The following is a 20,488-nucleotide window of genomic DNA, read 5'->3' on the forward strand; positions in this document are numbered from 1 at the left end:
AGTGATAAAACGTCCAATGTGTCAGAGAGTACAGAAACAGAGAGTTGTCGCAAGCACATGGTAACATCTGAGTCAGTAATTGGCCGAAACCCCCACGGATTGACATGACTGCCTTTGGCTTTAAAAATGTGAGCAAAGCAACTCCGATCAAATCCCAGGAAGGTACATGTTTAGCTAACTGTATGGCCCAACCTGGAGTGTTGTACATTCTGGTCTAAGATCTGATGGACATTCTGGTCTACACCCAACAGAAGAATGGCTTAACATCAGAGAACATCCAGAGAACTTGATCCTTCAAAGGTCATTCAACATAAGGTACTTTAGTGTTGTAGTGGTTCAATAAGAAACAGTTTGAGCTGCAGTAAATCATGTTGTACTGCAGTAAATAATGTTGTACCCTGGGCGTGGGAAGACCTTAGGTTATGTTGTAGGGATGTATGCTCTTGGTCTTACCATTTGCAGTATCGATATCATAATATACTCATTATGGAAGCAGATTCATGCCAAAAACGATTTGGATTTGGATTTAATTACAGTAGACTCGGCTTCTTTCAATTGATTCACAATTGCATAACATGTACGCACACTCATAAATTAAATTCAGAGCATTCAATCTTCCACTTTACTCTCTGAAAGCACCCGATTAGCAAAGAAAAATCTAGAAATGCAACAGCGTTATACAAAAATATCAAAAGACAAAGTGAAACAAGGACTAGTGTTTGAAATCAAACAGCTCAGCTTCTTTCTCCTTCCAGAAAGCAAAGCTTCGGTCGATGTATTTACAGATCTCATCATTGCTGAAACAAGAGAAGTCCGTGCCGCTGCTACACTTGAGAAGCTCTTCTTCTTCCGGAGTGGCAGTTTGCACTATGACCTTGGGCACTAGCCTTGTGTCTGGATACTGGCACTCTCTGGCAACCCCAGGATGGTACCTTCCAGGTACTGCAGCATTCCCAAAGAACCTGGCTTTGATGTCCTCAAATCCATCACTCCACTGCCGCTTCCCTTCTTGGATCTCCTGGAGGATGGCCTTGTGGAAGTCCCTGACGGTCTCCCATGGGAAACAACCTACGTGATCGAAGACCTCGAAGCACAGCAGGTGCCTCATTTTCCGCTCCTCAGCCAGCAAATCCTGCTCCAGGATGTGGAAGTAGCCCAGCATGAAAAGGTCAAGGGTCAGGCTGTCGTAGGCAACCGGCGCCCCGTCCACCTGGAGAGGCAGGAAGTGCTCGGGGGAATAGGTGGTGGGGCACCACTGGCTTGGCGATACCGGCAAAGACTGTATTTTGGCGCTCCGCCAGGTGTTGAGCATCTTGTCTACTGCAGTTTTTTGGCGGTATAAGAGAAAGAGAGAGCTGGTCCGGTGTGGCGTCCCCGTTTGTGTCGTCCAATTTTGTATCCCTGATTGTATTGTTGTCTGATGTGGTGTCCTTGACTGTGTCGAGTTCCTTATTGTGTCGACCACGGCCTCTGCTCTTTCGACTGCCTCCTTTCTCACCCTGGCTCTCACAGAGATGGCGTATGCTGACTTCTTCCAGTGGCTCAAGAACAGGACGACAATGCGTTCTTTTCTCAGGCTGGTCGTCTCCATGACCCGGATTGGGGTAGGGATGTCATGGCGGGCTAGTTCAAGTTCACAGCCTAGAGCGGTGTTAGGGGTTTGAACAGCTAACTCAGAAGCTTCCAACCTCCCTCTCGGAGTCTGGCTCCTTGTGACCGGTCGATGCGAGTCATTCACAAACCCCCCAAACGGGTAAATCCCCCCAATTTGACCTTCAAAGTTGGACCTCAAACTCCTCACCGACACCCCGGACTGCTGGATCTCCCTCTCCACCCTCTCCCTCCTCCCTTTGCCGTAGCTCTGGCTCTCCAAGCGGTGGCTGAAGGATGACACCATCTCAACACGCTGAAGCCTACACATGCCCCTCTCAATCCCCGCCCCCACCGTTTCCCCCTCCCCTTCGCCCACCACCTCCATCACCACTTCCTCATCTCGGCGCGTCAGACTGGCCAGGAGTTGGTACATGCTCTTGACAATGCCAGAGACACGACTACACCACACAGGAAGAGGTAGATGTCCGTCTGCGTCCATCTGCTGGAGGAACTCATTGTTGACAGTAATGTTGGCGATGGGGTCGGGTAGGATGGCGCGGAGCTCCTCGGTGAGACGTGCCAGCTCCAGCTCGTAGGCCTGGCAGCGCTTCTGCATGGACACGTTCTCAATCTGCCTCTCAAGGTAGAGCAGGTCGTCCTCAGTCAGCAGCTCGCCGAACGGGCCCAGGATGGCGTTGTGGGCCTGTGAGTACTTCCAACCATCTGCTTCAGTGTAGCTATTGGCCATGTCCTGGTGGTGAGCAAAGGAAGGAAAGGTCTCAACTTAAAAACAATGAAAAGTTTGAAGCTAAAATGGTTAGCATCATCAGCTACATGCTAATTTTGGCTATCTACATGCTCAACAAAACTAGTGTTACACATGAAAAATACTTTTTTGCGACGTTGTTAGAGATTCTTCCACACTATAAATGGCACAATCCTCAGACACCCAATGGTAATTTACTCCAGTCCATATCCTGAAAACTATGGAAGCAAATTTGTATTTTTTGGCATGAATCTGCTTCCATCGCAGATAACGACTGTACAGAATGCTACATGCATGTGTTGAAAACATACCTTCATCCTTTGCTCCTCCTCGTCCTGTAACCTGGCCTTGAGTTGACGCACCATAACCTGCCTCTTCCACTCTGCAATGGGCCGGCCACTCTCGTCGTGGGTGGGCACCAGAGAGTCTATGTCCGCCAGGATCACCTCCTCTATGGGAATGAGCTCCAGTAGCTCCCCCTCACTGTCAGCCCTCTGAGGAGATATTATACCACCAACACATAGTTTATTTCCAAAAAGCTATATCCACCAATGTTTCAACAGAAATAAATGCGTATGGGTACCTTTATGTGTATGTAAAATATTACTGTTCTCAGATTTAATAGATTTTTTTGTATTCAAATGGGTTTTGTTGCAAAATGCTATATATCCATTGTTTAGCTGGACTGGATGTTCAAATTCCGTTATGTTTCAAATATAAATTCAACCCATCATGAATCGAGCCTCATTCTATAGTGTTTGGTTAGAGTTAGGCCTCGTCCCAAATGGCACCCTATTCCCTTGTGGCGTCATACCAAGACGTGCATTACTTTTGACCAGAGCCCAGATCTCATACTACTGCAAAGATTTTTAAAAATGTTTTTTATTTTTTATATTGATGTCACAAATGTATTATTTGTACAGTTCTTTATTAAAAATGTAATTATTTGTCACATTTGACTGTGTAAAGCCTTGCAGTGCTACTTTTTCTCTGAGAGTCAGTCGGATACAGTGCATTTGGAAAGTATTCAGACCCCTTGACTTTTTCTACATTTTGTCATGTTAGAGCCTTTTTCTGAAATTGTATTAAATAAATACAAATCCTCATCAATCTACACACAATACCCCTATAATGAAAAGCAATTTTTTTTGCAAATGTATTAAATAAAAAAACAGAAATACCTTATTTACAGAATTTAAGTATTCAGACCCTTTGCTATGATACTCGAAATTGAGCTCAGGTGTATCCTGTTTCCATTGATCATCCTTGAGATGTTTCTACAACTTGATTGGAGTCCACCTCAGGTAAATTCAATTGATTGGACATGATTTGGAAAGTCACACACCTGCCTATATAAGGTCCCACAGTTGACAGTGCATGTCAGAGCAAAAACCAAGCCATGAAGTTGAAGGAATTGTCTGTAGAGCTCCGAGACAGGATTGTGTCGGGGCACAGATCTGGGGAATGTCTGCATCATCAATGTCTGCATCATTGAAGGTCCCCAAGAACACAGTGGCCTCCATCATTCTTAAATGGAAAATGTTTGGACCCACCAAGAGCTGGCAGCCTGGCCAAACCTTGCAATTGGCGGAGAAATGCCTTAGTCAGGGAGGTGACCAAGCACCCGATGGTCACTCTGACAGAGCTCCAGAGTTCCTCTGTGGAGATGGGAGAACCTTCCAGAAGGACAACCATCTCTGCAGCACTCCACCAATCAAGCCTTTAATAAGGTAGAGTGGCCAGACTGAAGCCTCTCCTCAGTAAAAAAGGCACATGACAGCCCACTTCGAGTTTGCCAAAAAAGTACCTAAACGACTCTCAGACCATGAGAAACAAGATTCTCTGGTCTGATGAAACCAAGATTGAACTCTTTGGCCTGAATGCCAAGCATCATGTCTGGAGGAAACCTGGCACCATCCCTACGGGGAAGCATGGTGGTGGCAGCATCATCCTGTGGGGATGTTTTTCAGTGGCAGGGACTGGGAGACTAGTCAGGATCGAGGGAAAGATGAACGGAGCAAAGTGCAGAGTGATCCTTGATGAAAACATGCTGCAGAGTACTCAGGACCTCAGACTGGTGCGAAGGTTCACCTTCCAACAGGACAATGACCCTAAGCACACGGCCAACACAACACAGGAGTGGCTTCGGGACAAGTCTCTGAATGTCCTTGAGTGGCCCAGCCAGAGACCAGACTTGAACCCGATCGAACATCTCTGGAGAGACCTGAAAATAGCTGTGCTGCGACGCTTCCCATCCAACCTGACAGAGCTTGAGAGGATCTGCAGATAAGAATGGAAGAAACTCCCCAAATACAGGTGTGCAAAGCTTGTAGCGTCATACCCAAGAAGACTCAAGGCTGTAATCGCAGCCAAAGGTGCATTCAGCAAAGTACTGAGTAAAGGGTCTGAATACTTATGTAAATGTCATATTTCAGTTTATTTTATTTTTAAAAAACTGCTTTTTTCTTTGTCATTATGGGCTATTGGGTGTAGATTGATGAAGGAAAAAAAATCTATTTCATCCATTTTAGAAGGAGGCTGTAACGTAACAAAATGTGGAAAGGGGCAAGGGGTCTGAATACATTCCGAATGCACTGTATATCTTGTTTTGCAATAAATGTGATTGTCTCTCTGAAAAAAAAATGTCTAGTGATAAGTTTCAAACAAACACATGTCTGTCATTTAACAACCCCATGCCATGATTAGATATGAAAAATATACACCAATCTCTTTCATAAGTATAAAAAAATTCTGAATTACCAACATTTCTGAAAATGGATATATAGCGTTTTGGAATCGTTATAGAGCATTATATTACACAGAGCATACAAATTATATTTTACTTTATTTATATAGGCCTACATTGACTTGTGTTGCTCAACAGTCCCGGGTGAAAATGCAAAGAAACAATAGAGCACAGATAACATCTATCAGAACAAGCTCTATGAAAGGACTGACGTTTTGTCCAGTGAAGACAGCAGTGATCCCAGCCTGTCTCAGAGACTTGATAGACTTCATCTGGGAGAACAGGGTTTGGTCCCTCTCTGGAGGCTTCAGCAAATTAAAGGAGCCAACAACTACAAAGGCAAACACAACACAGTCTGTTATATCATGCTTCAACAAAAATGTATCTTTGTGGAAATTTTGATTTGAGTTGTTTTGGATACTTTAAACACTGTAGTTTATTGTAATGTAAAGAATAGTGTATGATTACTTGGGGTTAATAGTTCAAGTCCAAGGTTTTTTGACATGTTAGCTAGCGTACCCAAAGTGAAAATGCTAGCTCAAACTTCCCCTGGTGAGAGTGACTTGGCCCATTCAAGATAACGTGCTGCAGATCAATAAAATCTGGTTGGTTTAGACACAAAATAATTAGCTAGCTAGTTAGTAATATAGTACTATCAAGTTGTAATTTACAATCAAGGATGTATTTCTGAATACAAGTGGGGCGGATTTTCATTTTGCCAACATGTAGCCTGCCGTTTGCTGGAGCTAACGGTAATTCATTAATAAAAGAGGTTCACACTTTTATTAGCTGGCCAAAATGACATGAAAAGTGATCAAAATGTATTAAAGAGCAGCTGAGCTGACTGATTTACTCTGTTTCAAACCTACTCGTTAGGAAATGTGACTGAGAATGAGATTTGGGGCTTGGAGACTTGCTTTGATGTGGGTGTCTCTTGTGTGTGTGTTTGCACGTGGGAAGTATTTGTACATTCACTCTGCCAAAACAGTACACAGTTGCATTCACTCACCCTTCTAAATAACTTGAAACAGTTGAACCAGTTCTTGTGTCTGGAAGTAACCTAAGCAAACTAGCCAACTTCTTTTGCCAATCAGCTTCAGCCGGTGTGCGACCATGGCAAAGTTGGTTTGATTTTGGGTAGCCCATCTGTGGGTCTAGTGAGGGACCGTCAATAAATTACACAATGTAAATGGGACAATATTTTCATCTTGTACACCTTTTAGTTTTCTCGTTAAATGCTTTTAATATTTGTATATCAATTTCTACTATTTATAAGTTGTTTGAGGTTTTTTAAGTAATTTAAATTTGGAGCTATTGACATTTTTTGATATTGCACCATGTACAATTTACTGTGTAATTGTGTAATTTACTGATGGTCCCTAACTAGCACCATGAGGATATCCAAAGTCAAACCAAATTCACCATGGTTGGCGTGGGCATAACTATTTGGTTGCGTGCAGCTTCGCTCTGAATTGATGAGTACTTGGGTGCTGACAGCTATGGGCATGTGGGCAGGATTGAAATAAACCCAACACAAGGAAAAGTGATACGCACAATATATTCCTTACATCTGCAAATCTCAGTTTTGGACGATACTGACTTTATGACAAAAATGATCGTACTTTGTAGCCAATTCTGATACTAGAATGAATGTGTCTGACTCATACCAGAGAAGGTGGTTGTTCAACTCAGTTGCTCTTTAACAGTATTGCAGTAATTTTAGCAATTCTGAATTATTTTGATTTTAGATAGCAAAGCAATCGATATCCTATCCTAAACTTTTTGGAAGCGAGAGGCATCTTTTTAAAATGTATTTGAATTTTTTTGAGGGGGTAGATCAGCTTTAATATTGCAGATAGAATGTAGCTTCCGTCATTGTAATTGCCTGCATCCTTTCCAATCCCCCATATATTTTTTTGTAAATATATATATATATATATATATATATATATATATATATATATGTATGTGTGTGTGTGTATTTATATATATATATACACACTTACATACATGTATGTATGTATGTATGTATGTATGTATGTATGTATGTATGTATGTAAGTGTGTGTAAATATATATACAATATATATACAATATACAACTTACATTCATACATACATACATACATACATACACACATACACACATACATACACATACATACATCCATACACATATATATATATATAAATATACATACATACATACATACATACATACATACATACATACATACTGTACATACATATAAATACACACTCACACACATGTATATATATATATATATATATATATATATATATATATATATATATATATATATATATAAAAATATATTTAGGATTAGTGAAAAATAATGAAGGAAAATATATATTTTTAAGAAATGTATATATATATATATACATACACACACTACCATTCAAAAGTTTGGGGTCACTTGTTTTTGAAAGAAAAGCACATTTTTTGTCAAGTTTATCATTTGAAAAGGCTAATTGATTATTAGATAAACCTTTTACAATTATGTTAGCACAGCTGAAAACTGTTGTCCTGATTAAAGAAGCAATAAAACTGGCCTTCTTTAGACTAGTTGAGTATCTGGAGGATAAGCATTTGTGGGTTCGATTACAGGCTCAAAATGTCCAGAAACAAAGACCTTTCTTCTGAAACTTCTGAGTCTATTTTTGTTCTGAGAAATTAAGGCTATTCCATGCGAGAAATTGCTGGAAACTGAAGATCTCATACAACGCTGTGTACTACTCCCTTCACAGAACAAACTGGCCCTAACCAGAATAGAAAAAGGAGTGGGAGGCCCCGGTGCACAATTGAGCAAGAGGACAAGTACATTAGAGTGTCTATCCCGGAGTCGCCTCTTCACTGTTGACGTTGAGACTGGTGTTTTGCGGGTACTATTTAATGAAGCTGCCAGTTGAGGACTTACCCGCAAAACACCTGTCTCAACGTCAACAGTGAAGAGGCAACTCCGGGATGCTGGCCTTGTAGGCAGAGTGGCAAAGAAAAATCTCAGACTGGCCAATAAAAATAAAAGATTAAGATGGGCAAAAGAACACAGACACTGGACAGAGGAAGATTGGAAAAAAGTGTTATGGACAGACGAATCTAAGTGTGAGGTGTTTGGATCACAAAGAAAAACATTCGTGAGACGCAGAAAAAAAATGAAAAGATGCTGGAGGAGTGATTGACGCCATCTGTCAAGCACGGGGGAGGCAATGTGATGGTCTGGGGGTGCTTTGGTGGTGCTAAAGTGGGAGAGCTTCATATGGACATGACCAAAATAATTGATCTAATGACTCTGTCTCTTCGCAGCAAAATCTACAGAGCTGGGAAGGTTGTGTCTCCCATATATATAACATTCTATTGGTTCCAAGAATTTTGTATAATGATTTAAATGGAAAAATTCTAAGTTTTGAATCCGGTGTCATTTTGCTTATCAGTTCATAAACCATGTGCCATGGAATCGGTACATCGAAAATCTCTTCCCAACTATTTTGCAATCTATATGGCACAGCTATCAATTGTTTGGTCCTTAAATGAAACTGGTATACTTTTCTATTGATAAAAATGTTATTTAACCAATTTTGGTCTTTAATGCAGGGCCGACAGACATGTTCCTTACTTTTCCCTGCTTCCACTGCTTCTTCTATTTTTGCGGTAACGCTGCAATTAGTTGGTTGTAATTTTGGGTAGAGCAGACATTTCCATATATTTTTGTTAGCTGCATGTGTGACAGAACTCCACCAGTCCTATTTATGATATAATTTACAAAGATTATACCTTCTTTTTTTTATGTTCTCAAAAAATAATGTGTTTTTTTAACTACAATATTTGTTGTATTATTTGTTCTGTCTATTCTGGTGGATTAAACTGAAATTGCAGCCAAATTTCTATGGCTTGTTTTCAAAATAGCGATATTTTGGAGATGATTTCATTTTCAAATAACCGGAAGTAAGCAGTTGTAATCTGAATAAAGGGAAAAAGGCCATTCTTGAACTTGGGGTGAAACATTGTTACTTATTTGCTAGAGAACCAATTCGGATTTAAGAATAACTTTTGTATGACTGACGCCTTTAGTGAGATGTCTAATGCTTTAATATTTAATCATTTCTGCCCTCCGAATTCATATTAATTATATAAATAGGCTCTTTTAATTTTGTCTGGCTTGATATTAAAATAAAATGGAATCTTTTTTGCTCAGACCATTTTATTGGTAAACTACACGGTAATGTAAAAGTTAAATTAGTTAATATAGTACACTTATCATAATTTGGTTGTAATCCAGAGAGGTTAGAACAATTATCTAGATCCTATATGATGCTGTGGGGGGATCCAAATTATGGATTTAAAAGATGACATGAATCATCAGCATGTTATGTTCAACACAGTTCTTACTGTAGGAAAAGCACACATTCTCCACATCTATAAAAACAAGCTGTGCACGTTAAGGTCTATGTTCAATATGAATATCATGTGACAACAGATTCACAGCAATGGGCATAGGGGGTCAGCATTCTCTTATATAGTCTTACACTAAATACACACACCAAGAAAATGGAACTAGGAAAATAATCAGATAAGATCTATTGGTTTTTGGCACACTTGTGTCAGCCTTTGTTTTTAAGGATTTCTAGCCCCTTGATATTATTGTTGGATCTGATTCTGCAAAATTGAAAGATTACAGGCATTTATATTTAACTCCAGTCGTACTTTATCAAAAGCCGTTTCAAAATAAGCTATGAAAACCAGGCCTGGTGTCCCCGATATTTCATAGTGTTCTATTGTTTCCAGTACTTGTTTTATATTATCTCCAATGTATCGTCCATGTAAAAAACCTGTCTGATTAGAATGAAAAATATCTGACAATATCTTTTTAATTCTATGTGCTATACATTTTGCTCAAATTATTTGCATCACAACACTGAAGTGTAAGAGGCCTACATTTTTTAAAAATTGACTGGATCTTTATATATACCACTTGGATCCTGTATTGGGTAATAATGAAAACAGACCTTCTTGTTGACTGTCTGATAATCAACCATTTATATAGGAGTGGTTAAAACATGCTAATAATGGTCCTCTGAGTATATCAACAAAGGTTTGGTATACTTCCACTAGTATGCCATCCAACCCTGGAGTTTTCTGGATTTAAAGGCTTTAATTGCATCAAGAAGTTCCTCCTCTATAATTTGGCCTTCACATGAGTCTTTCTGTACAGCTGTTAATTTGACATTATTAATATAATTCTTTTTTATTAAAGTAGCTTCAATTAGTGGAGATGGAGGAGACTGAAACAAAAACATATGCTTAAAGTATTTTGCTTCCTCTTTCAGAATATAGTTTGGTGAATCATGGGTGACTCCATCATTTGTAAAAAGTTTCAGTAAATAATGTTTGGTATCATTTCCATGTTGAAGATCAAAAAAGAATTTGGTGCATTTTTCCCCATATTCCATCCAGTTCGAACAATTATCTGGAGGTGTCTGGCAAAGTCCTCAATGCTCCTTACCAGAAGAGGCCACCTGTACATGTTGCATGGAGCCACTGGCGTTTCTCATTGAGGGGGAGTATATCGGGGTCAAAGGTGAGGATGATGCCAGGGGCGGGGTGGGGTAGCGAGGCTGGGGAGGCACCTCCTTCACCGGCTGCTGGGGACACATACGGAACAGGGATGAGGAATATGTCAATAAATAAACAGTACTAGATAAATATATTGGAACAAAGATATATTACAAATATATTGCACATATATTTAGTATTGTAATATTTATAGAGAAATAGATATATTTACAATATATTTCTAATATTATATACACTGTATGTATCTGTGCACTGAGTGTACGAAACATAAAGAACACCTTCCTAATATTGAGTTGCACCCCCCCTTTTGCCCTCAGAACAACCTCAAATCGTTGGGGCATGGACTCTACAAAGTTGGCTGGATGTCCTTTGAGTGGTGGACCATTCTTGATACACACAGGAAACTGTTTAGCGTGAAAAACCCAGCAGCTTTGCAGTTCTTGACACAAACTGGTGCTCCTGGCACCTACTACCATACCCTATTCAAAGGCACTTCAATCTTTTGTCTTGCCCATTCACCCTCTCAATGGCACACATACACAATCCATGTCTCAATTGTCTCAAGACTTAAAAATCAGGGTCACACAGAGTGTTTCTTGGTAGTCTTAAACAAATCTAATTTGAAACAAAAGTATACACCTCACACACATGGTTATGGGCTTACAAAAAATACCAGGTCAGATATAGAGTTGAAATGTATTCAATTTTGAGTTTTAATCACAGTATTACATTTTATATATATCACAGAAGACTGAAATATAACAAAATTGTTTGACATTTTTGGAGTAAAAAAAAAAAAGTTTATTAATTACTAAATTATGAGAAATATGAACAACATTCCACCCATGAGGCCACTAGGTGATTTGACGTCAGGAAAAGGCTACCCTGTCTCCTCCCCTTCATCTACACTGATTGAAGTGGATTTAACAAGTGACATCAATAAGGGATCGAAGACAGCTTTTTAACAAAGTTACTTTTTAACACGTTTTCATGTCTTAAAAATGTTTTACTTTTGTTAAATAATTTGTACACATTTTAAATGGATTTTACAGATTGGATGTTTGACAAGACAAAGTAATTTTATTCATGGTTGTTTCTATTGTTTTTAACAACATGTACTTTTTAACTAATTTAAATGTAATATTCAAATGCTGTGTTTTATGCTTTTATGCTGTTTTTATGTGTATAAAATGACGTGCAAAAATATATGAGCTGTTTTAAAAGAAATGCAACAATAAACGTAATTGTTGTAATTGATATATATATATATATATCAGTAAGGGATCATAGCTTTCACCTGGATTCACCTGGTCAGTCAATATCATGGAAGAGACGGTGTTCCTAATGTTTTGTATACTCAGTGTATATTCATATAATATGTATTACAACACAATCACTCGCAGAAGGTGACTGGGAAAGCTGCCATTACCGTCAATATTACTTGCCAACGTGCAATCATTGGACAATAAATTAGACGAGGTACTATCAAGAATATCCTACCAACGGGACATCAAAAACTGTAATATCTTATGTTTCACGGAATCATGGCTGAATGATGACATGGATATTCAGCTAGCGGGATATACGCTGCACCGGCAAGATAGAACAGCACACTCCGGTAAGACGAGGGGGGGCGGTCTGTGCATATTCGTAAACAACAGCTGGTGTACGAAATCTAAGGAAGTCTCTAGATTTTGCTCGCCCGAAGTAGAGTATCTTGTGATAAAATGCAGACCACACTATTTGCCTAGAAAGTTTTCAGCTATACTTTTCGTGGCTGTTTATTTACCACCACAGACGAATGCTGGCACTAAGACTGCACACAGTCAGCTGTATAAGGAAATAAGAAAACAGGAAACAGCTCACCCAGAGGCGGCGCTCCTAGTGGCCGGAGATTTTAATGTAGGGAAACTTAATTTCTATCAACATGTTAAATGTGCAACCAGAGGGAAAACAATTCTAGATCACCTGTACTCCACACACAGAGACTCGTACAAAGCTACTACCGCATGGCAAGCGGTACCGGAGTGCCAAGTCTAGGACAAAAAGGCTTCTCAACAGTTTTTACCCCCAAGCCATAAGACTAATGAACAGGTAATCAAATGGCTACCCGGACTATTTGCATTGTGTGCCCCCCCAACCCCTCTTTCACGCTGCTGCTACTCTCTGTTCATCATATATGCATAGTCACTTTAACTATACATTCATGTACATACTACCTCAATTGGCCCCGACCAACCAGTGCCCCCGCACATTGGCTAACCGGGCTATCTGCATTGTGTCCCGCCACCCGCCACCCACCACCCGTCAACCCCTCTTTTACACTACTGATACTCTCTGTTTATCATATATAACTATATCTACATGTACATACTACCTCAATCAGCCCGACTAAACGGTGCATGTATATAGCCTCACTACTGTTATAGCCTTACTACTGTATATAGCCTCGCTACTGTTATAGCCTTACTACTGTATATAGCCTCGCTACTGTTATTTTTCACTGTCTTTTTACTGTTGTTATTATTTATTTACTTACCTATTGTTCACCTAATACCTTTTTGAACTGTTGGGAAGAGCCTGTAAGTAAACTTTTCACTGTAAGGTCTACACCTGTTGTATCCGGAGCACGTGACAAATTAATTTGATTTGATTTGACAACAGTGACTGGTTTCCCAGACTTCAGGGTCGGTCACCTTGCTGCTCTCCATTTCAGCCCGTGAATAGGTTCCTCCTTTTGTCCAGGTAGGCAGGATAGTTCAAGGTCGAGTTCAAGGAGTATCTTCAGACCCAGAGCCTCTGATACACCGTTGGTCTCCCACTCCTTTCGTTCTCTCTGGATGGGAACACTCTCTGAAAGACAGCGTCGGAGAGGAAGGACACCACATGACATAGCAGTTGCCGTTATTGTCGGATGATAACCACTGGTGAATTGGGTTAGCCATACTGTTCACATGACATTTCACCTACATTAAGCATTTGAACGAGAACAACAGCGGCATCAGCAACTCACAGACCCGAGTTGGCCAAGAGTACCCCACCTAGAGAGAAACGTGACCTCAGAACATGACCCACGAGTCGATAAGAGGCCCCAAACCAATCTTCTAAGAGTCCAAGACCCCCAGGAAGGAGGATACATACAGAATGCAAACACCCACACAAACACACACACACACACGCTACTGTACACAAAGTCCAGAGGTATAAGCTAGAGGTGAAACGTGAGCCCAGACTGTTGAATGTAGCATACCCCCCATGGGATGTAGGAGAGACAGACAGTGAGTGTGTAAGAGGTCAGACACCTGATAGTACGGTTCAGGTAACCTTAGTGATTCACAGGATTTTTAAGGACTTAATGCTATTCATTAGCCTAAATGCTACAAGGTCCACTTAGGGTAGGCTGTGCCACCCAATAACACTACACTGGCACTTAATCCAAGTGCTGTGGTTACTTAGCTACAGTAATACACACTCTAATTAGTAAATATTAAGATATTATGAGCCCAATTGAAAGAATGATTCATTGAATGCATGAACACATATTTTGTATTTATTTTTTATTTCACCTTTATTTAACCAGGTAGGCTAGTTGAGAACAAGTTCTCATTTGCAACTGCGACCTGGCCAAGATAAAGCAAAGCAGTATGGACAGCAAACACATGCTTTCCATATCTAATTTTAAGAGAGCTTTTCATATGTTTAGCCGTTTTATAAGCATCCGCAAGTCCCCCCACACAATCACAGCAATGATACGCTATCTTTCAGTAATAGGACAATATGAAACAAAATAAATCACTATCTGTTTACAGTAGCAGGAGTTTATCAGTCACCTCACCTGGAGACTGACACACTGAACAAAAATATGAGACAAATGTAATGGTGTAAGTGTCCCTACTATGATTATTTCCCCGTTTTATAAAAGAAAACCATCCTTTTGTTCAAGGAATCCGACAACATGGCTTGGCATTCATTATTTCAGAAAGTCAGTTGTGTAAATACTAAAACTACTGATAATATGTCTAGACACAGATCGATCTCTGCTGGTGAAACTCTACCCTGCAGTACTCCAATTATCACATGTTTTGCCCTTTCAAAACATGGTTCCCACATCATTTTTTTCATACCAGAGATTCCTTTAAGCGAAAATGTGTACTTACAATAACTGCTGGATTCCCGGCATAGATTAAGTGCTGGTATGTTTGAGAAACGGTCTTCAACTTCTTTGACGCCCTCTTTAGCCAGCCAGCCAATGAACAAGGAAGAGTGGCCCATGTTCCAAACCCTCAGATAGGGGCCTTCTTAATGTTAATTATTCAAGGGTGGGATTGGATGTCCAGGGATATGGAAGTACAGTAGACCCAATGTCATGTGGATGTATGTATGTGAGGGAACCAAAGGCTGGGGGCAGGTGAAAGAAATGACATGTGACAAAGGAAGGCGAGCAATGCCTGTCAGTCAGATTGAAGGCAGCGAGGCATTGAATACCGCTTGGCTGATTGGCTAGCCATTGTGTTGTAGCGTCGGAGACATTCATTGGCATCAGGCTATACACATGATTGATAAATAGATTTGGCTTTGCAGTGATGGGGCCAAAACAAAATTATTGAGACTGTAGGGAGAACTTTTGGGGTAAAAAAGGCAAAGCACTAAAGCCAGAAACGCACACACATGTGCAACCCCCCCCCCCCCCCCCCAAACACACACACACATGCTGCCCCCCCCCCCCCCAAACACACACACACATGCTGCCCCCCCCCAAAACACACACACACACATGCTGCCGCATACAATCCCACATACAACAGGCCATCCTCCCCAAATATGTGACAGATTACAAAAGCCTTTTAATCCCCGAATTGTGAATTGTCCTGTAATCCCATCTGCACCATCCCCACCATGGCACACTATTGGGTCCCATTGTGTGGAGTAATAAGCAAAACATTTATGTCTCTGTTATTAAGGGATTAGGCTTACTGACCTGTCTGCCTGGCCTGAGAACATCCTGAGTGCATTATCAATTATGGAGGGAGGCCATCACTGGCGTCGAGGGCCACACACACACTGAACAGGTAGGGCCAAACACACACACAAGACACCCGGACACACACATTGACTGCTCATCCAAAAAACGAATCATCAAGTATTTGATTAGTTGAATCAGCTGTGTTAGTGCTGGACTGGACCAAAAACATGCACACCATGTAGGTTCCCCAGGAAGAGGAATGAATAGCACTGCATTAGAGATGCTTAGAGTTCTAGGTGTCCAGTTGAGTTGTCCAAACCAGCACATCTGTGATCTTTAGCTAATAAATGATGCCAAACAAAATCCAAACAAAGGACACAAGCAAGTGTTGCATAAATGTCACATTTATTTCACTTTATTTCGACAACTGGTTACGTGTCCACAAACATTAGAAGACACTAGAACTCCAACACTCAAAGATAACGTGAGCACTGAGATGATGTCACAGGCCAGTTATCATGGAATAATGGAACGGGTAGGGGGGGGGGGGTTACATCTGTGCGATAGGATCCATCACAGCCAATCAGGTTAATTATGTACAAGAAAGGTGCCGATCAAATGTCAAGAAGAGTCAATACAGAGTCATGGAGGTGGGCGTTTCTCTACAGGGCTGCACTGAGGGGGATAGGACATCAATAGCAAGCAGTAAGGGAAAGAGAGAGAGAGAGACCAGGGTGAGGAAGAGACACATCTACATGCTTGGATCCAGGAAATTTAATGCCACGTTTAAAAAAACAGTCAAATCAGTGAAAGAACCGATCCATATTCGTCTACAGCCGGATCACTGAACTTCAAATGCGTTGTTTTATCTTGTAGTGAGTTCTTCTTTGAGGACAGAAAGTCAGCTATCCTAGCAGTAACAAGTAGAGTTAAGAGTCCTCTTTACAGTAGATGCAGTAAGGTGCATTTAAGGTGCTACACGCTAAAGCGACAATAGTACAGTTGAAAAAACATCTCCTTCTGTTGAAGGATATCGTACCCCCCCAACCAATCTTACTCACACATTATTGATTAAATGATGATATGTGATAAATACAATAAAATATACTTGACAATTCAATAGCTCAAACATACCCTGCTTTACATACCCCACCTCCAAATAGCAACAATAATTCATAAATAAAGCTTTATTTTCTTCCATTGTTCGAGCAGACAAAATAAAGTGGCATACCAGTGTACAACAAAGCTTAAAATGCATACACCAAGATGACCACAACCTAACTCTTCATATGAATCCCAGATTCCGTAGTTAATGGTATTTACCTAGCGATAGGTCGTGTTTTTGGTGTCAGCGTTCTAGAATCAGAAAACAGAAAGAACTGCTGGGGGGAGGCGTGATTTTCCACTGAAACCACCCAAATATTGCAATATATTTCTTATTGGGAGGATATGTTAATAATTGGAGACTATAAGCACTTAGTATGGGACAGCGTGTGAGCATGCCATGTCTTGCATGTTATACCTTGCCGTGGCTATCTCAGCATGCTCTGTAGGTTGGCTGGCCTAAAGCATGCACTATGTGCTACACGGGAGAATTGTGTTTGACCGAACCACGACCCTCGCAGTAAGAACAAGGAACAACAGTAGGACATGATCCAATTGGCTGTCTGGCCATGGCCGGTCTGCTGCGCTAACACACGACGTTACCGTAAACACAAGACTAGCACTTGATTTTCAATAAAGCATGGTCACGCAAGAGCATAGCACGGCTAGACTAGGAGACAACCGGCAACTTTAGTTTGAAATGGCCCATCTTTTGTGGCTGCTAGACCAACGTAGCGCTGAAGAGTCACTTTGCTTTAACTTCAGTCGGCAGTGCCCCCTTGATTGACTTTGGACTAGTTTTGTTTCAGAGAGCCGTTTGTGGTCATCTGGATGTAGCAGTATGGTCACAGAAACGTCTTCCTAAGTCCCTGGATGTGAGGCTTCATTACATCAACAGGTTCATACTGTATAGGTTTCGGATACAAACACCAGGCTGTAAAACAAGCTATACAAAAAGCAGAGCAAAGGATGTTAGACGCTACTTTACACAAGGAGCTGATGTAGGCGATATACTGTATTAGGCCTATTTAATCAAAACGGATAGATTCACGTGGACACATAGCGTCAATATAAGGTTCATAGCATCCCAGTAAATAAATGTTTGCTTTGATACATGTAGTATTGAGCTAACGTGGTGGACGTCAACGATGTGAAAGGGTGGGATTGATGAAAAACTGGAAAGAGAGAGAGAGAAGGGAAAAAAGGAGGCACTACCTGGTGCATAATGATGTACTTTCAGACTCACAACTCGACTGTCGGAAAAAAAGGTCAAAAACATCGCACTAACCCATCAATACAGTAGGATCAAATTAGTCCTTACAATTATTCAACATACTGTAACCTACCACCATAGAACGGAATAAACGTCAACTTGCTCGAGTCGAGCAATTCTCAGTGTATCCACATGGTATAATTCACTTATAAACAGACATTCAGGGCCAACATCGAGGAGTAGAATAGTAGGTTTTGATGTTTCGAAGATTACATTAATATCTCTCTATAACCTGGGAGCCATTTTGTCAAGTCTACACAACAGAGGATATCTTTACTATTTAAAATTGAGATTGGAATGCTTTGGTTTAAAGCAACTGAGTGATTAGGACAGACACCAACTCATGAAATAAAGTGTATGTAATGCAACAATAAAGTGCGACGCGACAAAACTGGTCAGTGATCCCATACAAAAAAAAATAACAAATAATGGTACATACACAAATAATACGGAAAAACACACAAGGTGAAAATAAGTCAAGGACACAACTGCTCTCCACTGTCAAGCAGCCTGCGTATTACATGCTTTATACTCTACTGTAGCAAACGTGTTACTATCAAATGTCAGCACAGCAAACTCACCATTATCCAAACATGGAAGCTAAAGAGTCATCCTATTGTCCTATCATATTCTATTCTGTCCATCGTATTATCCAACTATTACAATTCTATCCCACTGTATTCTGTCCAAAACATTGGATACAAAACATTGTCCTATTATGTCACTTTTCACCCTACACTGTCCAATGTACCTTCACAGTATCCCATCTATCACACTGTATATTGTCCAAAACCTTGCATACAAAACAGATGCAATGACAACGAGTTACAGTACGCGCCTGCAGCCCAGTGATTTTCAACATGAGGTAATATGGATATGCTGTTTTAACATGAGAAAGAGCATTGATCGGTACTGCTATCTTCCCTCCACTAAACACACACAGAAACAGAGATCTCTTATGAGAGGACTAGAAAAGGGAATATACAATTTTCCCATTATTCTTTTTCTTATTAGACTACAGTGTTTATAAGAAATACATGAGAGGTTTGGATATGGGGCATCATATACAAATAGAGGGTGGTAGTAGTAAGTTGCATGATATTGGAACTGATAACAACTCGGACTAAGACATAAACGTTATATTCTTTCTTTGTTTGGCTAAACCCTACAGGGACTGTAAGCCTGGAAGGTAAAGTCTACATACACATGACAATAGGGAGAATCACAGCCAGCGGAGGTTAAGCCCCACTACTCAGGGTGGCGTTGTTAGCTACTCTTACAGTATATGGGTTTTAATGGTCTTTAATGGGTAGTTAATACCATGCATGATCCAGGTAACCAGGAAGAGGCGTCAAATAGGAGATCAGCTGGGATGGTTTTAAGTGCTGTTTGAGGAAGTATCGGCGACAGGATGGAGCACTGTTAGGGCGGAGAGCAGCGCAGGAGAAAGATGTTTAGATAAGCTATATACAGCAGAGGGTCAGTGGAGATTTCAGATGTTTTGTTTTTTTGTTCACCCCCACAGCGGGTGTTCCTTTCTCACATCCTCTGGCCTGACTTTCTTCTGGAGAGCTTAGACCTTGAGGAGGTAAGAGAGGGGAGGGTTAATCTTAAATAAGTGTTTACAAGGAGATTGAAGTAATCTGGTATTACACTAAAAATAAAGATTTGAGTTAAGGTTTTTATTAATGAACACATGAGGTAACAAGGTTGAGGCAGTGAGGGGTTACTATACCTGATGGTTCCGGCGAGCAAGGGGTTAAAAGCATACAGCCAGTCATGCATCTCCTTGTCGTTACTGGCCTGGAGGAGTATTCCACGATGCTCGGTGCACACTGCAAATGTGTTTGGAGTCTAAAAACAGAGAGCATATTCTGTGGTTACTAGGAGGATGACACATGGTAAATTAGCAAAATTTGGAAAGATCCAGGATAACATTACGTAAGGGTATATGTATTATATATTTACAAATATATTGACAGAATGAATGTATATTCCGGCAAATATATTTGTGGAATATTGTATTTGTTGTATATTTATGGTATATTTCTGAAAAATGTATGATGTATTGCAATACATTAATGACATACAGTACCAGTCAAAAGTTTGCACACCTACTCATTCAAGGGGTTTTTCTCTATTTTTACTATTTTCTACATGTATAGTGAAGACATCAAAACTGTGAAATAACACATCATGTAGTAATCAAAAAAGTGTTACAAAGTAGCCACCATTTGCCTTGATGACAGCTTTGCACACTCTTGGCACTCTCCCTCTTGGTCAAATAGCCCTTACACAGCCTGGAGGTGTGATTTGGTCATTGTCCTGTTGAACAACAAATGATAGTGGGACTAACACGGAACCTAAACCGTCTGCGCGCGTGCACCATCGTGCATACATTAACTTTGTCCCCCCACACCAAAAGCGATCACGACACGCAGGTTAAAATATC

General features: G+C 40.5%; 2 protein-coding genes across 42 annotated transcripts in view; both read right to left on the minus strand.

Annotated features, from left to right (window-relative positions):
- Positions 1-244: 244 nt before the first annotated feature.
- Positions 245-10,776, minus strand: LOC129813505 (espin-like protein). The gene is made up of 6 exons (XM_055865801.1): positions 10,626-10,776; positions 5,318-5,436; positions 2,671-2,853; positions 1,985-2,344; positions 1,484-1,927; positions 245-1,417 (listed from the first exon to the last, which is right to left on the minus strand). The coding sequence occupies exons 1-6, from the start codon at positions 10,774-10,776 to the stop codon at positions 713-715; spliced, it is 1,962 nt and encodes a 653-aa protein (XP_055721776.1). The 3' UTR covers positions 245-712.
- A 5,269-nt stretch (positions 10,777-16,045) lies between these two features.
- LOC129814186 (kinesin-like protein KIF1A) overlaps positions 16,046-20,488 on the minus strand; it is a 52,093-nt gene continuing 47,650 nt past the window's right edge. For all 41 annotated transcript variants that reach the window (XM_055867092.1, XM_055867096.1, XM_055867102.1 and 38 more), the window contains 2 exons: positions 19,772-19,890; positions 16,046-19,615 (listed from right to left, as the gene is read on the minus strand). In XM_055867092.1, the coding sequence (XP_055723067.1) occupies positions 19,576-19,615; positions 19,772-19,890 (159 nt within the window). In that variant the 3' untranslated portion in view covers positions 16,046-19,575. The remainder of the gene's footprint in view (positions 19,616-19,771; positions 19,891-20,488) is intronic.

The sequence above is a fragment of the Salvelinus fontinalis genome, chromosome 17 (assembly GCF_029448725.1).
Source record: "Salvelinus fontinalis isolate EN_2023a chromosome 17, ASM2944872v1, whole genome shotgun sequence".
NCBI lineage: Eukaryota > Metazoa > Chordata > Actinopteri > Salmoniformes > Salmonidae > Salvelinus > Salvelinus fontinalis.

Coding starts and splice junctions, on each gene's coding strand:
- LOC129813505 (XM_055865801.1), bottom strand. CDS start 10,776: ATGTGTCCCCAGCAGCCGGTGAAGGAGGTGCCTCCCCAGCCTCGCTAC. Junction 2,854..5,317: donor CTGTCTTCACTGGACAAAAC/GTCAGTCCTTTC, acceptor ATATCTCCTCAG/AGGGCTGACAGTGAGGGGGA. Junction 1,928..1,984: donor TGACGCGCCGAGATGAGGAA/GTGGTGATGGAG, acceptor GCGGGGATTGAG/AGGGGCATGTGTAGGCTTCA.